We start from the raw sequence: 17,908 nt of genomic DNA, 5'->3' as shown, positions 1-17,908 counted from the left end.
TTGGTTTGTACGTTTTTGTCTGTCCATGTAGGTTCCAAGCATGGATCAGGGTCCTGTTGTATCAGATACTATAAAAATTTTTTAAAAAGGTCAAACCCTACCTACCTAAACTAAACCTCACACGCTTCAGTCTTGTGTTTCGAGGCTACCATTTCACTCTCCTAATAACCCCAGCTGTGTGTGTACTCATACTAATTTAAATCTTGAAGGGAAGAGGAGAGAGAAAAAGACTACCTTTAGTTGGATGGGGTTAAACGTGTGGGTCTTTTTCAGTCGCATATTTAATACTGCTTTATTCTTTTGATACCTCATGTGTTAGGTGATGGGATAGTTCAGCTGTGGATGGCTGAGCCAAAGTTATTACTCCATTTTGAAAAAAATACTTCCAGACTTTTAAAATGAACTGTGAAGGATTCTAGCTCATCTGTTTGTTTTGAATCAAAATCCATTGAATCTGTTCAACATTAAATATGGTAGCTAGACGGTACTTGTTAATTTTACACCTTCTGTCTCAAATTAAAATATTTTGAGCCTTGATGTCTGTTCTTAAATCCCTACCCCCCCACCAGTAATTTTGCTCAGATGTTACCCATATATCTTATCCGTTTTAAATATTCCAGCTAATACTTGGGCAAAACGTTTAGCATAATGATATGATTAACAGAGTCCATTTTTTTGGCAGCCTCTGTGCTGTTTTTCTTTCTGTTAAGCAAGCATTGCAGTTTATTCTGATTAGAGATAGGAAGGTATTATTCCTCTTTTTGGAGGATTTTTTTTAAAATATGAGGATTTAGGGGTTCTGCATTCATTTTGCTAGAATATAATGCGTGATTTGGCTGGATTTTTGAAGCTATAATATTATAAATCTCCCAATCACCATTGCCCAATCTGTTTTAGCATTCATGTGCCTAATTTCTGTTTGTAATCTGATTACTGGCTTGAGCTGCTCCAGCTTGCAGCCTATTGCTATGCGTTTACTGTACTCCCTGGGACGCAATAGCCTGACAGCTCCCGTCCTGTGCTATGAAAAATCTCTACACAATATTGCTAAGACGGGCCTAGGGCTGTGGCTGGTTGTGAATTAGCAGCTTTTGTAGTTTCTCTTTGCTGGATCCTTTGTTTGTGCAACCATGTTCAGAAATCCTTGGATCTCCAGTTATTTAGGAAATGGTAAATACTCTGAGGAGCAAGGTAAGAGTTCAGAGTAGATAGAAGAAAATGCAATTCATTTGTGTGTTTTTAAATCTGGTGTGTGTGTGTGTGTGTAAATGCTGTTTGATTAGATCCTTCTATAGCTACATTAGCTACTTTAGTAATCAGCATTCAGTTAGTCACCTAGACTGTTTCATTATTTCCTAAAGGACGTTTTTGAAAAATCCGATTAGATGGATTTTCTGATTAGCTTAGCTTGCCACCGATTTAGGCCTTTAAATATACTGAGTAACAATGGAAGGTTGCATCTAGATTTTCTTTTTTTAATTTAGGAGTTTTAATTTAATTTCATATGTGTTAAACTGCAGGTTGTATTTTTATTCAGCAGCTTGTATGTAAGAGGGGAACTAGACTGAATGAATGGTTAAACTTGTAAGCAAGTTTGATTTACACTTAAGTAAATGCACTCTTATTTTTAAATACAAATACTTAAAATTATTTTAATGGGATTGCAAGTATATTTCGAATCCTTTGGTGAAAGAAAGACCAAAATGTTACGATGATTTTCCTTCTGTATATCAGGTACTATGAGTTGGGGGGGCGCTTATTAACCATTAAATTAAAGACTATGTTAAACTCATGTTTCTATAGGCATACTTGTTTTCATTTGAAGCAGAATTATTTTACTCATTCTTCTGTGTTTGTATTTAAGACTTCCATATTGTAGAAAGTAAGTTTTATTGGACTTTAATCCTCCCACATGGGGTTTAATTTGGACAGGAGGAAATACATAAAAATAGCAAAACTGTATAACAGAAGAGAGTTCTCTGGATTTTGTGGGTGGGTTTTTTTTTTTTTTTGGTTTTTTTTTGTTTTTGAGATGTGTAGGAAGAGAAGAGCTTGCTTCTGTGAAAGGCAGCAAAATTTCAAAATGTTTTTGAGACATTCTGGATGTGTATGTGAATATTACTAAATGTGTTTAATAAATAGCAAGAGTCGGAACAGTTTGTGCCCCATTCTCAGCACTTCCCTTATCCACTGAAGCAATGAAAGCCACTTTCTTCTCTTCTCATATCCCCTCTCTATTTTTGGCTGGGGTAGGGAGAATTTCTCTGTGGTCTACTTGTGGTTTTCATGGTGGACAGCTGTTCTAGTGCCAAAGACTGTAGGATGGGTTATATCCCATTAGAACAGCTATAAATTTATGATATGCCTGGTTCTGACTAGCTAAATTCATGCTGAGTTGGGATTTTTTTTTTTTTCTTGGGGGGGGGGGGGGGGGGGGGGCGGCAGGGTGAGGTCAGTTATTGCATACTCTTCTCACAGTAATGTAAATGTGGCCTTTTTAGAGGATATTTATGATATGAAATATTCTTTTCTTTTTAATGTTTTAGTATAGTACAGTGTAGTATATAGTACTTTATAAACCAGTTCTAAAGTTTTGTTTATAATTGGCTGCACTGGTCTAACAGAATGTTTCTGTATGATTTGTGAGCTTTACTTTCCATTTAGTTGGAATGAGAAACTAAACCTTAACAAAAACAGGAAAAAGATGTCTATTAAATAAAGAATGCTGTTAGAAAAATTGCTTGAAATTTGCAGTGTCTTGTTGTAGCAAATATCTTAAATACTATTTTACACATTTTAGCTTCTTTAGGAAGCTGTTAAAATGGTCTGTCTGTTTTTTTTTAAACTGTGTACCTGGAGAGGTGGCAGAGGGAAAGGTGTGGAAGACAAGAGGGTGAAAAGTTTTGAATGGCATAAACAAAAGATACTTTTTAAAGAATTATGGTTCTTGTCAGCTATGATAAGCTTCATTAAACCCTTTCTACGAAAATAGCAACATCTTGTCCAGCTCTTAAAGTATTTTTACAGACAATGTTTGACAGGTAGCTCTTCCTCTGCTTCTGCATTTGTTTAAATTCTAGATTATGTAATAATCAGGTTCTGCCTCTGACTGAAAAATAAAACAATCACTGTGTAAATGAACAATTGTTCAATTATTTGTGTTCTTGGGATAGTTGAATTAATGCAGATCAAGGCTTAGAGCCATTTTTCCTCCTTGGAGGAAATTTTAGTAGCTCTATGTGTGTTTCAGTGTCAGATGCGGACCAGGTGCTCCTACTGCCTGGCTAGTAGATCTTGAAGGTCTTTTAGTAGTGTCGTTGTTGAGTGGAGGAAGCAGGACGTGGAGCACAGGCCTCCTCACAACAGGTCATCATATGGACCCTTTGATGATGCTCTCATCTATGGGGAGGAAAGTGGGGGAAGAAGTTGCCCATAGTTTGCTGTTTATCAACAAAGGTTTGGAGACTAGTGATTTTGTATTACATAGTTTTTGAATACAGGGCTGCCTCTGACATATCTTTGCTCTCAGTGTAGACATGGAATATATTCCTTCGTTCTAAAGTTATTCAGGAAGAAAACAGGAGCTTCCAACAGCGGACAACCTTCAGAAATATTTGTCATGGATGCTGCAATAGTGAACACTGAATCCTCACTCAGGCATCTCTTACTTCCACAGTGAATATGCATTTTTTTGTAGCAGGGTTAGTCTATAGCCAAGAAGGTTCTTGCTATATGCAGCATTCTCATTTTCAGACCTCTTTGTAAACATATGTAGTGTCTGTTTTACAAGCAGGGCAACTGAGTCAAGTAGTTTGAATGATAATCCCAGACTTGGTGCTACACAGTGGAAACTGGGATTAAAATTTAACAGTTCCATTAACCGTTGAAGTGTTTGAAATATTTATTCTCTGTACTTATTTTTCCCAGGCTTTGATTTGTCACCATCCTAGGCATGCCAACCTTGGAGTAGAGAGAAGGCCTTCTTAAATGCTTTTTTGGTGGAAAGGGACTACTTTCAGAGAGTCTAATTTGGCTTCAAAGCTCCTCACTTATTAAAGTACCTTCAACATGGTGGTGTTCTTTTTTTCTTTCACAGATTTTGACAAGGAAAACTCAGTCAGATTTAAACCTTTGCGATTGCTTCAAAGGAAGAGAACGCTAAGGTAAGGTCAAGTTTTCTTGCCCATTGAAGAGGATAACCGACTTAGTCATGCATTGGTTGAGTCTACATTTATTCTGTTGTCAGGGAAGATGATCTTTGGTCCTCTCACAGGACCAAGCTTTGGCATTAACCTGATGCTCTGGACAAATATTGAGACCACTAGCTGCCTCTTTAAGTAACAGAGTGAATATTTGCAGCTGGCATTGCTAAGGAAAGAAGTGGTTTCGCTCTCTGCCAAGCCTCCTGCCACTGCAATGCCTCTTTTCCTTGCCTGACACAGGAACAGTACAGACATTTAGTGAACAGGTTGAAAAACTGGTCTATCTGAAAAATAAGTTAGCCACAGTGGGGGAATTAATCATATAGCTGTGCAGAGAGCTTTGTCAGTGCGTGGGAGAGGAGACCACAGTGATGAAAGAGGAGGCCGTGTGGCCTCTGCCTTGCGGGACAGTGCTGCCTGCAGTCGAAGGCACGGTTCCACGAGGCTGGATGACGTGATATAGTTCACAGTTACACAGATGGGAGGTCTCATTCCCTCATTCTTCCCCTCCTCATTCCTACTGCTTTTTTGGTCCACCTCTGTACCTACTAGACTTGCTCATACTGGAGGGGAGTGGGTCAGGGGGTTGGACCTTGCCCCTTTCCCCAGCAGCTGGCAGTTCTGCCAGCTCAGCACAGGGATCATCAGGCACCCCAGCTCTTGTTTACAAGCATCTTTTCCCTGCCATATAATTTCTTAAGTACTATAGAAAGATAGAGAAAATGGATGCACAAGGTACATTGCCTTATGGAAGGCGAATAAACTTGAAGTGAGAGTAGGAGAGAGGGATGTAACTGTGGAATGGACTTTTTGTTTAAGAATCCAGGGATGGAATTTCTCCAGCAGATAGAGAAAGAGAATAATAATAAGCCAAGCACCTAGCTTGCAGGTAAACAAATGGATTTTCATGCATGTGTTTCAATCACAAAATCTCAGCATGTCCCATAGCTTTAATCCAGTCGGCAGAACACTCTGGCCAGTGGGATTTGAATGAAACTTCTACTTGCTCTTGGGCATGCAACTAGGTTAGTGGGACAGCTATTTAAGAACTGTATGCTGCTACTGCAGTAGATGAAGGTTTCAAACTGGAATCTCTGATGTATAGAAGCAGTCCGTATTTATTTCAGAACTCACAAGAAGAGCGGTATAACTAGGGAAACTGTCAAATCCTCTGCTAATGCCACATTTTACATTTACAGTTTTTAAAGAAAAACTGAGGTTGTGAAATACTGTTGTCATGTTTTAATAGGAACCATACGAATTCCTGAAAGTTGAAGAGTATAATGAGTCCATTAGGAATCTAAGGCCAAACCACACAAAAGTCCTGTGTGAAATGAAATTGTGGGACATCATGCTGTTGATCGTGATTCATGAAATGCAATCACAAGCTATATTTCAGTCAATGAAAGGAGGAGGATTTTCTCTCTTAGTATCCAGACTTAGAAGTAACTTTAGGAAGAGAGCATTCCTGCACATTTCTAAAACATTTCTTTTATGATTTAGAAGAACTCAAGTAATCCTTAAATTATTTAGCCTAGCTGTGAAGTGCAGAAACTTCTGTTGCTATGGCTTAGAATCAACACCCAGACTTGTAACATGACTTGAGAAATTTGGAAGAACAAGGTGAGTAGTCAGAGCTGTGATACTTCTAAAACAGGGTTGTGAATGGGTTTGAAGGTACAATATACCTGACAATCTAGGTCTGACTATCTGACCTTACTGTAGCAATGGAATTGATGCTGCAACTGCTATTTTAGCAGAAAAACTAATAAAATGGGACATCTGAATAAATCTGAATAAAGGGAAGTCTCAGTGAGAAGTTACTCATGAGCGTATTTTTTTAAACCCTTGTGACTGCTGACCTGAAAAAATTTTAACTATTTGGAATTACTTCAATATCATTCTGACTCAATTTAGATTGCTAATGAATGTTCTTATTGAATACTGTGACATGTCCTAAATATACCTCTTTGCTTTTTAGAGCCAATTTTGTGTGTATACCTATAAATACCCAATTGTTCGGCTTGAGTGAATTACCTTCACAGCAATATCCTGCCTCTGAATTCTCTTTGCAAATGAAGATAAAATAATTGATAGATCAGTTTAAAATACTTTGTTTCCAAATGCAAGTAAATATGTTAAACAGGAAATGCTACTTTGTACTTTGTGAGAGAGACAGAGAGAATGCAAAAATGCCCTTGAAGATTAAAAACAAGTTCCCTAGTGTGGGTAAAATAATAAAATGATCAGTATGGGAAAGTAGTTAATCATTAAAAAAATATACATATAGTCAGGGAGAGAAATTTTTCCAGTCTGTCCAGAGGGAAATAGGGGACTCGGATGTAAGGAAAAAGGGCCTTCAAAAAGTAGATAAGCTTAACTCTTAGTGGGTCACGTGGCATCACAAGGTTAAGAAGTTTGTGATTTATTACAAGAATTTTAATGAAAACTGCCAGTGAACAAAGGTTGGGAGCCACCCTTGGTACAAAGGAAGGCAGATTTCTCAAAGGAAGAACTGGATGACCTTGAAGAGTAATAGGAATGGAACTTAATGTAATAATACTAAGTGCATAGTTGTGCATTTCTTTGGGCAGATACATTCTTCTATCACTTGCAACTGATGAAAGCCAACCCTTGGCATAATAGTTTCTTATGCAGGACTGAGCAACCAATATAGTGTACTTATATATATGTAATTATAAAAAAAAAAAAGAAAAGAAAGAAAATGCAGTAGATCCCAGCATGTATCTGTCTATGGCTAGGAATACAATAATATCTGGCTAGGAATACAATAATGCTCTCCTTGCTAAAAATCTTGCTTCTAGGTGTTGGTAAGATGCAAGTAATGAAGACTGTCCAGTTCTGGTCACTGTGTACAAAAACATGAGTTAAACCTCTACCTGTTCCAGTTTTAAAAATAATCAATGAAATGGAGAACCTACCTTGAGGAAGCTGAGGAGATGTGGTAAAGGTCTGTTAGGAAAGATGAGGAAGGTAACCAACAGCACTAGCATGAGAACAGATGTGTATAAACATAATGAAAGGTGCATAGGCTGCAATTAGCAGATCTCTTAACTTGAGAGGTTCTGAAACAGCTTGGAGGAAGTGAGGGATGCTAACTACTTGACAATTTGAAAGTTTTTTGAGGAGTCTCAAGCAGTCAAATAGTATGACTCTGTATGCAGCCAGTAGGCTAGTCCTAGTCCTGATTCTGTATGTTTTTACTACTAGAAATTCATGTGGGACTTGGGCATAGTGGTGGATGTTAGTGCACAGTTAATTTAAACAGGTATTTTGCTGCATGAGTGAATGTTTTTCTGTTGAGTCCTGTGTTAATGCAATCTTGAGGTACTACGCTGTCGCAAGTATTTCAGAAGCAATTGGAGGTGCTGCCAAATTAACCCCAGGAATTCAGAAGTCTTGAATTGTGTCCCTCAGTACTTTGATACAAGTCTTAAGTAATCAAATTACTTTGGTGAAATAGATTTAGGGTTTTGTTTATGGCTTTATGCCAGTATTAATTTGCATTTTTCGAGCTTATTCTCAGCCAGAAGGAGTAGAAACTGCTCTCAGGTGGAAACTGGTAGTCCCTTGACTGGAACTCTCTAGAAGCTGTGTCTGTAGGACACAGAAAAAAATGTGTTGTGAGATTTCACAACATAGTAAAAATCAAGAGCATTTGTAATGTGGGGTTAGGCACACACAAACATATGGTTAACTGTCTGAGCATCTACTAGCCTCAGAAGAAGATATATGTACCCTTTTGCTTGTGGCTATGGTATGTTGTTTTTTATTTCCATTTAAAAGTTTCCATCCTATATGGATACACAGCTTTTTGTAATCAACAACTTACTGTAGCTTTTAATCTTCTATTTGCTATGGCTTATCTATAGTGGCTAACACTGCTTTTCTTGGCAGTGCCTAGAATAATTTCTGTAAGTACAGTTGCTGGAGACAATTGCAGCAGGTGGCATTGTGCCTAGATATGACATAGCCCAGTTTCTTTATAGTCATTTCAAGAGTTCAATTCTCTCCTCAATATCTCCTTACAAAAGATGATTATTTGTAAGTGACGAAGAAGCAAATACTTCTTTGAGTTTATGTAAAGTGTTATTAGTCATATGTTAAAATTGTTGTCCATGAGAAATATTCTACTGGAATAGTGTGTACAAACAGTTTGGGTTTTTTCTTCTTTTTTAATCAAATATCCATGAAAAGATTTTTGAAATGCTATTAAAAAATTCTTCTAAGGAAGAATTTTACGGTAGTAAGGCTGTGTAATTTGCCATATCAGAATGACAGTAACTGGTATGGCACATCACTTGGCAAAATGAAGAGCCTAGGATCACTGTGGCAACAGATTGTATCTGTTTCACCTGTCTCTGCAATTTACTGAATGTTTTAAGAATAGTATATTTTTGCTTATGCCTGGTTGGGATAGATTAGAAGTCAGAATGGCAGAATATAGCAAGTCTCTATCTATTTTTATGGGTAGAGAGCAAATCTCACTGTGTTTAACCACAAGGGAAAAAACATTTCCTCCTGGAGTGTTCATACTCCCTATAAACAATTGTCTGTTTAGACTATTATGACACTTATGTTTTACAATTAAATTTGTATATTTAATGAACATACATAAAGAAATATTTATTCTCATCTAACTGGGCATTTTTGCCATTTTGAAAAGAGAAGGTACAAGACTGAATGACCTGCTACTTATACATGTGTATTAGAAGCCATATGAGATCCTGAAATCAGTGCAATAACAACAATAAGGCGGTCATGCAGAAGGCTTCAAATTGGAATGTATAATACGATACTGCATTTGAGAAAATAGGTTTTAATATTTATAGAAAGTCATTATGTATAGATTATTTCAAATGTAAATACCAGTAGAGCATTTTGAAGGCAGTCTTCCATCAGTAATTTAATGTAAATTGTGTCAGTCAGTTCCAAACAAGTTTCAGTTTGTTAGATTTGGCTTTGTGAGTTTTTTGAAGTTATTTCTTATTTTCTTTCTCATGGAAAGTATTTTCTTTGGTATTTTTGTTAGACTATCTTACAGTAAATTGATTACATCTTGGCTTTACTTGATCTGTAGCAGAAACCTCCACAGTTCTGTAAACCAGATGTTGCTTTCAGTTTTCAGAAAGAGTTCTCGTTTGAAGACAAAGAAGAACTTGCAAAGAGCACAAAGGATATTGATGCTAATCTCTTAGCAGTACTTCCCAAAGGTAGGTAAAAGGGATATATATATTATGTACAACAAAAGTGGTGGAATTTAGTCTATGTGAGTGCAAAACACAGCTAAAATCACTTAGGCACAGATGTTTTGAAAATCATTTTTATTTCCTTGTGTAGTATGAACAGGGTATGAAACAGACATCACTATGCTCTTTCATAAGTCCCTGTTATATCCATACTTTATAAAATTCTTTTGTTTACTTTTTTTAAAATAGATCAAGTAGTAGTTAATATTCAAAACTTTGGATAGGTTTATTTGTACAATTAGATTAATACTAGATTCAGAGGTATTAACTTGGCTTGTAGTCTTAGATCTTTTCTAATCACCTTCAATGGATAGTTGACTCATTGTATTTATATGAACAACCATACAGCAGATTTCATCTCATATGCTAAAGGAGAATGAGACCATCTTAGAGAAAAAGTAGAGGAAAACTGTACCCCAAACCCTTACCAGTAACTCTGTCTTACAGGCAGTTTCAGTTTAGCGATTCCACAAGTAGCTCATGGCAAGCTTTTTGACTTGCGCCATCCACATAGTTAATTTGTTTGCAGTAGACAGTAAGTCTCGCTGTAGTCCAATTATACTAGAGCTGGTGAGTCTGGCATAACATGTTTTCATTGTGTTTCCTGGCTCTCATTAGATTCTTCAACATTTTAAGGTTGAGGGAAAAAAATCTAGCAAATTTTAAATTTTTTTAGGGGAAAAAATAATTTTTTAGGAAAAAAATTAAAAAGACTTCTTTCTTAGTCTGAATAACTTATGAAAAAAACAGTGTCAATTTTGTCTTTTGATATAGTTGAGATAGAAGAGAGAATTGAAATTCTCTTGAATTATTCAGAGAAAACAGCAGTCTGTTTGCAAATAGTTCTTGCAAACTATTTTGAATAAAGGATGGCATTTGAATGAACTGAAGGACTATGCATAACTAGCATAAAGATACTACCTTTACCCAGGCTATGTTGGAGAACTTAGAACTTTAACTACAACTATTTATGCTTGTCAAAGTAGAAGGCTAGATTTGCTTATCCCAGCAGAGTGGAACTAACTGGATTTTTCTTTCACATGTTTTTTTACAGAGTTTCTTTAGAAAGGAACTCTTCTTCAAACATAACATTTAAGTGATGTTTGTGTAATATTATTAAAAATGCTTAGAAAGAGATTTTGCTGACACAATGATGGAATAAAAAAAAATACTCATACAGATTTTGTGAGCGCCAGTCAGTAAGAGTGAATAGTGCTTAATTATTCCATAATTATCCTTATTCCTTATTAATGTCATAATGACGGCCAAGATGGGCACTAAGTTAATGTGAAAGAGACTTCACTTGAAAAACTTTTTCCAGAAGTTGCTTTTCAGTGAACTGATTTCTACTCCAAGGTGTCTCTTTCGTAAGAAATGATTCTTGTAACAAAGGCTTTGTTACAAAGGATTTGGTGTGTGCTAGACTTACGAAAAGGTTAACTGTGGTAGCTGACGGTTGCATTCTGAAGGGACTGCTTGCAGCCAAGCACTTACTGAAAATCCAGGATGTTTGCCCTAGCAACTTACAGCAGCAGCAGACTTTGATCAAAATTTTGACAAGTTGCAAAATGGGGCAAATATATTAAATTTTCAACTGATACAGACTAAACTGGGGTTCAGAGAGTCAAGCTGAAGTCTGACATACTGCTTTCTGCAATTAAGCATTAAATGGATAACCATGCTCATGATAGTGTAAACAGAAGGTAAATGCTTCCCCAACCTGGCTTGTAGAAATCCTCTTTTGGGGGTGAGGAGTGGAAGAAGAAGAGGCCAGTAAGCTTTGCTGTTGTGTAAAATTTTTCTCAAAATTAAAATGTTTATCCTTGCGTTGCAGTAGTACTATCTATATCTGAGAAGTTTATGCTTCTGGCAGGTAAATTTTGATCTACCTTTATGCTGACTTTATAAACCCTTTTGCCCTCCCTCTGATAGGGACTTCTGAAAGACTTCGTGTTTTTCTAATTTCCTTATTTTATTTTATTTCCTTTTTATAAGATGCACTCCAAATATACATGTGTTTTATTCTGAGGTCAGGCATGCAACAACTCAGCTCTTGCTAAGTGACTGGTGTTATAAGGTAAATTCTGCTCAGAAAGTCTACAGTTACCAAAATCTAGATGCCTCTTAACAGGTGCCTTAGAACATATTCTACTCCAGTGTTCTACTTAACATTATTTTAAATTAAAGCCTACAGTCCAGAGCCATTCCTGAGTGTTGCTGCTCTTCCTCTTGCCCTTAGCGGTAAAGACCAAGAATCCAAGAATGATAATGAAATGTTTTGACATAAAGTTACTTATATAGGAGATTTTAATGTGAAATGAATTATTTTTATACTTCTTAATATTTTCTTGCATACTTTAAGAATCAGATTTGGGTGCGGCTGTAAGGTAGGTGTTATCCTCTATCACTGTCATTGGTGTTTTTTGAAGTAGTGTAGTTTAGCTGGTCTTGTGGTAAAACACCCATAAACAGATAAGGAATTGGCATCAGCATAGTTGAGTTGCAAGCTAGAAAGGAGAAACCTAACCATCTAAGCTTGCAGGAACCAACCAATGTCCTTGGAAGAGAAATTTCTCCAACAAGTTTGCAATTCTTGAATTTCAATATTTTATTCAGCAAAAAGAAATCACTACAGTAAAATACTTATTGCACATTTCCCTTTTTGAGGGGAAAGGGGGCAGAAGGAGGGAATATTGCTGAAACTGCTTTTGAAAGAAGCTCCTCCGGTGTTGGCCAACCTGACAGAAATTACTGTCTGGAATCTCAAGTGTGGAAAAGTGTAATGCCGTATAGAGTAGTCTCATGCTATTTTTGTCCCATCTTGTTTGGGAAGGTGTTGGAGAGATGCTTTAGGAGTCCAGTGCTCTTTTTAGGCCCGCAAAGCAGTAGCAGAATCTCTGGAACTTCAACTAACACTTAGCAACAGGGCGTTGAGCTACTGCTGCTAGGAGTGCTTTGAATGTTCCACATTTCTCATAGGCAGATGACTTAGGTTAAAATGCTTAAGCTTTTTTTTTTTTTTTCCCCTATTTTTGGAAAGGGGACTTTATTATATGAAGTTGTTGGTTTTAGGGACTGTATAAATCAGTAACTGGGGAAGAAAAATGATGAGGGTCTGGATGGAACGTGGTTTTTAACTGTGAACTACGGAAGCCTTTGACCTGTCTAAAGAGGCAGAACAATTACTGTTTTTTGTTTTGACCATTTTATGTATGTGTAACCAAGAGAGAGAGTAGCAAAACCCTAATAACTGAAGGAACAAATTTAAACAAAAGTAGATCTGACAGACATAAAAGCAAAGAGTTTGAGAAGTGATTTCCTTGTGAATGGGAGATGAAGGTGAGGCTCCTGTGGATAAGGGCAGGAGTGGGAACTACTTGAGCAGTTTGCATTGAGAGAAATATCTACAAAACAGACACAGTGTAAGGGCTCATCTCTGCTTTGACATTAGCTTGAGATGTAACTTTAGGATTGGCCCAATTGAAGTCTTATCCATCTCTGAGAGCTCTACTTGGAGCTCACTGGCTTTCAGCAGCTCTCCTAACTTACACTGTCAACTTGGTCAACAATATAGACTTAAATCTGCTTACTTAAGGTTTGCATCAAAAAGGGGTTAGCACGGTTTAGAAGCTGTGTACTTACACACTCTGTGCAGCTAGTCACATCAAATGCATATATATTAGATTTTTCATGTCATGGTCACAATCTGTTTGAGCTAACCTGACTTGAGAAACTCAGATGGTAGCTCGACTCTGCTTTCTGCACAGATGTAGACAAAAGGAGGAGTTTCGGAGAGTGCCCCAGATGATCTTTCCATTGTTAATCCCACATTCCTTGTAGGCACCTCTCTGTAGTCTGAGACACTATATTCATACCTCATTAATTTGCTTCTGTCAGTACTTGTGACCTATTTCTGCTGACCCAAGGCATTTTACGTGGAATCCTAGTAGCTTTTCAGCACGTGGTGAAGTTGGTATGACAGCTGATGTCAGAAGTATCTGTCTGTACCTGGGGCTATGAGGTGTAAGTGCTGGTATTGATTACAGAAAATGGATGTGTATCTGCTGTGCGGGAACCCTGGCCTACTTATGCACAAAAGTCCTAGCAGTAAAAAAGGAAGCAGGAGAGAAAGTGTGGCTTATCTTTAAAACAGAGGTAGTGGGAGGTAATTTCAGTAATGTTTAATTGTTTACTTTAACTATCTAAAGCTATGAAGTCTTGTAAGAAAAAGTTGATGGATCCATTTCCACAGTGGTGTGGAACAGTGGCTTGCAGAAACACTGAGACATCAGGCTTTGCTGATGGCCATGCAGGGCTGATCTAGCAGCTTGATTTAAATTTTGCTCCCTGGTTCAATGGGATCAGAACCTGGCTGGGGTGGGAGTGAGGTAGAAGCAAAGGGAGGCATTTGCACACACTGCTTTTAGCTCTGCATGTTTGCTAATGCAGTGATATTTGGGGGCTTTAGAAACCCACTCCCCTACACACACCTCCATTGCAGCCCTTGTCAACTTGGATGATTTTTCCTCCTGGTGGAAAGAAGTCACACCGCAGTTTGTTTATATAGCACTCTGCTTCAGTGTAGTTTGCAAACATCACTGGTAGCTGTTCCCATATATACAGGGATTTCTTCACCCATCATGCCTCCCGTTAGTTCACCACTATTTTGTGAGCTGTGACAAATGTCTGCTAGCACATAACATGACCAAACAGTTTAGGGCAAGAAAAGGAAAGCACATCCAACTAAAACACAAGGGAAAATCAGCCAAGGAGACAGTGATTAACCATGCAGGAATACAGTGAGAGTGCGTAGGAATTTTCACATGTTGTCTCTAATCATAGACTTGTTCGATATAAAGGAGTGGAGGGGAAGTACAGAGTAGTGTTTTTCTTTAGACATAGCATCTTTTAATCACTAACCTTCATATAGATAAAATAAGCTGTAATTCCATATTACCTGGTTTTGGAGCAGGAAACACTTGCATGTACATTGACCTCTGCTAATGAAAACATAACTTGCCCAGTTTACACTAGGTCTTGAAAACTGTTAGGGTGTTGTAACAGAGTCCAGTTTAGCCTGGAAGGACTTGGAGGACACCTCACTGTTTAAATATTTTCCTAATGCATTTTTGACTGAGAAAGCAAAACTAAGAAACCAAAAGGAAAATGCTTATTCCCAGGCAAAAACTATGTGAAAACTCTTAATTTGTTTGGCTGTTCCTTCTTATTTTGAAGCATTTTGACAAGTTTCTGTGAGCTTCTAAAACTTATTAGTTTATAAACTGTATAATCTTTTGTTGTCTCAGTTTCAGAATTAAGAAAACTCTTTGAACCAAACAACCAAGATATTTTGGAAATGAAAAGGTAAAAAAGTCTTTAGTCTGTTTAAAGGAAAAAATAAAAAATAAAAGAATAGCTTGTTTTGTTACCTGCTCTTAGAAACCCTCTCCTCAAATCTTCAAAGATGTCTATATTCACATTTTTCACATCTTTTTCAGAAAAGAGAGAATAGCTAGACGCTTAGAGGGAATTGAAAATGATACACAACCCATGCTTCTACAAAGCTGTCCAGGATCAGTCACACACCGTTTACTAGAAGAAGATACACCAAGATACATGCGTGCAACTGATCCATATAGTCCCCACTTAGGTAGGTAATGTGCGTCAGTCAATCTTGCATTGCTAAATTACTTCATTTCCTGTCCCATCACATGCACAGTAGGTGGAGTGTTTTATAGAAGAGCTATGGTCAGGTTTGTTTTAACTTGCCTTTTAATTCACTCTGACATTCTTGTTTGGAAAAGGTCCATTATCTGTATTGTTTTAAAATAACAACAATTTAATACAAGACCTTTAAAGGACTCTAATTAATACACACTTCTTAATCACTGCTATGTGCTTTTAGAGAAGAGTGCAAAAAAGGTATCTATACAATTCACTAGAACGTTGTGGTTTGTAGAAAAATAAAAAACGCTTACCCACTTAATATGAATGGTGGGTGAGGTACTCTGAGTTTTGAGAGGGAATTGCTCTTATATGTTTTCCTTTTGGCAGGAAGATCAAATGAAGAGGAGGAAACTTCTGATTCTTCTGTAGAGAAACAACCCAGATCATCTAGATATCGAGCAGAAATCACAGGAGGAAGTACAGAGCCTTTGTATAGCACAGGAAACATGGATGCCCAGGGACTAGAGTCAAAAGCAGAAAGAATTGCTAGGTACAAGGCAGAGAGGCGACGCCAGCTGGCAGAGAAATACGGATTATCTCTTGATTCTGATTTGGATTACGATTACTCGTCCAGATATACAAGGGCAAGAAAAGATCCTGACGGTGTGGAAAGAAAGGGAGTGAAAAGTGAAAGGCAAGATGATGAAAGCAAGGACTGTAGCTCCTTGTATTCTTCCAGGACTGAGCCAAAGGAGTTAAAGGGTGTGATTTCTGAATCCAAGGAGCACTCCAGCCATGAGAAGGACGGTGTTTCAGATAAAGAAGAGCTCTCAAAGGAGGAAAGTGGTAAAAAAGCAGAGGATGTTAGTGCCATTAGACAGGCTTGTGACCCTTCAGCCACCTTGGATAGTTCTCTCTCTCTCACACTTTCTGGACGAGAATCTTCCTCCTATAACGAAGTGCCAATATTGCCAAAGCAAACCCCCAGAGAGTCCCGTTCTTCACCAAAGCAGGCAGCCTCACCAATCCATTTGCAGAATGATCAGCCCTCGCACAGTGACATCAGACAGGGGTAAGTGTGAGTGGCGGTGGTGGTGTTTGTACAGTGTGGTACTTCAACAGGAATATTCTCTGCAGCAGTGTCTACAATATTTATGAAAAAATATTTCCCTTTAAGAATTTCTTCAGTGGCTTTTGGATGTGTCAGGTTCAGTTCTTGTTTTAGATTGGTTGGGGCTGTTGAATTAGTATTTTTGATGCAAGGAAGTAAGTACGCATTACTTCTATTACAAAAGTACTTGGTTTTCTTTTATATTTACAGAATTTTTGCTAAAAATTAGGCCCTCTGGGGAGAAAGATAACTTAAATTTGAGGTATTTGCTTAAACTAGAAATGGGAGTAGTCACAGTTCTAAATGTTCATCGTTTTTCATTACCTGGTATAGCAACCCTTGAATTTTTTCTTTTTCTTTTTTTTTCCTCCCTCCATCCCTCTCTATCCTGCCACTTTTTTCCAAGTAGAGGCAAATTATTTTTCAAGGAAGACTTCAATAGGTTCGTGACAGTTTCTGCCAAAATAAAACAGAGGTCTTGACTTAAAAGCTGAAGTGTGTCTTGGGTCAGTTGAAACAATAGTTGACTTACTTTCCTGCTGTGAGAGCATAAAATCCTTTTAAACAGTGATGTTTAATCTTCCAGATAACATCAGGGTACATATATGAAGGGGGAAAGGGGAGGGTTAAAATTCCATGCTGAATTTGCAAAACATAGCCTCCCTTGCGGTATGCTAAATTACTTCAGATTTGAGAAATAAAATGCAGTAATAGGGTAACCTGATTCTTCAGGGCAGGGAAGGGAATTCATTTTCACTTTAAAACTGTAATGTAAAAACAGAGTATCAAAGTGTTATACTAACTGAAAATAAGACTTGACTAACAACTTTCAAAAAGTATTTTTTAAGTGTAATTCTTTAATTTCTAAGTCAATATATGAAAAATAATCACTAAAGTTATGTTAGTGTAGCAGATAAACATGGTATAATGTGCAGTGAGGCCTTTGCTGTCAAGAGATCTCTATCATGCAGAGTGATGCTGACCATTTCTGGACAACTGAAATGAAGCAGCATAAGCTGAACAGTTTACACATTTTACGGACTTAACTATAGTGAGTTCAGAAACAAATCACCTTGACTTGATTTCTTTATCCTTTCCATCATAATCACAAAACTTGATTTTTCATTTGAATGTCATTAAACAATTACTAGTTTCTTTATTAAATGATATAAGCACACATTAAATTTTGAATGAGAAAGCAATCTTCCATATCAAAGCATAACAATTCCGGTAGATTGATCAAATCATCTGTTTACCTGTAAGCTATTGAAATGTACTTAGTCACAGTTTGTTTCAGTTCATTGAATAAGACACACTGGTAGCTTTTTAATAATTTTGTCGGAGTTTTCTGTTATTCAAGTGACTTGTAACCCTGGTCATCTTTTACATGGATACTTAGCTATATTAGCTATCATTGGATTCTAACAATTAAGCAGAAGTTTTAAAGGAATACTGTTTTTTCAAGAAAACTGTCACAGAGGAAATTGAAGATAGTTAATTCTAAAGCATATAGTCACTTTTGGCTTATGTTTTAAGCTTACAGTTCTGCTACTGCAGTAAGAAAAGCGTTGATCTCAAGATCATGCATACAACTGAGAACCAGGTTGCACTGAAATTCCTTGAGCTAATATATTCCAGGCTCCAGAGGCTTGTCTCTG

General features: G+C 37.2%; 1 protein-coding gene across 19 annotated transcripts in view; it reads left to right on the top strand.

The window, feature by feature from the left end:
* The window catches only part of SVIL (supervillin), a 105,293-nt gene that overhangs the window by 33,603 nt on the left and 53,782 nt on the right, over nt 1–17,908 (top strand). For 18 of the 19 annotated variants that reach the window (XM_062568967.1, XM_062568964.1, XM_062568963.1 and 15 more), the window contains exons 2-6: nt 4,097–4,163; nt 9,345–9,436; nt 14,779–14,836; nt 14,971–15,122; nt 15,527–16,211. In XM_062568967.1, the coding sequence (XP_062424951.1) occupies nt 4,097–4,163; nt 9,345–9,436; nt 14,779–14,836; nt 14,971–15,122; nt 15,527–16,211 (1,054 nt within the window). Of the gene's footprint in view, nt 1–4,096; nt 4,164–9,344; nt 9,437–14,778; nt 14,837–14,970; nt 15,123–15,526; nt 16,212–17,908 lie in introns of those variants that run through there. The other variant, XM_062568970.1, reaches the window with a different exon arrangement.

Source organism: Rhea pennata, chromosome 2 (genome assembly GCF_028389875.1).
Source record: "Rhea pennata isolate bPtePen1 chromosome 2, bPtePen1.pri, whole genome shotgun sequence".
Lineage (NCBI taxonomy): Eukaryota > Metazoa > Chordata > Aves > Rheiformes > Rheidae > Rhea > Rhea pennata.
This window is presented reverse-complemented; position numbering and strand designations above follow the sequence as displayed.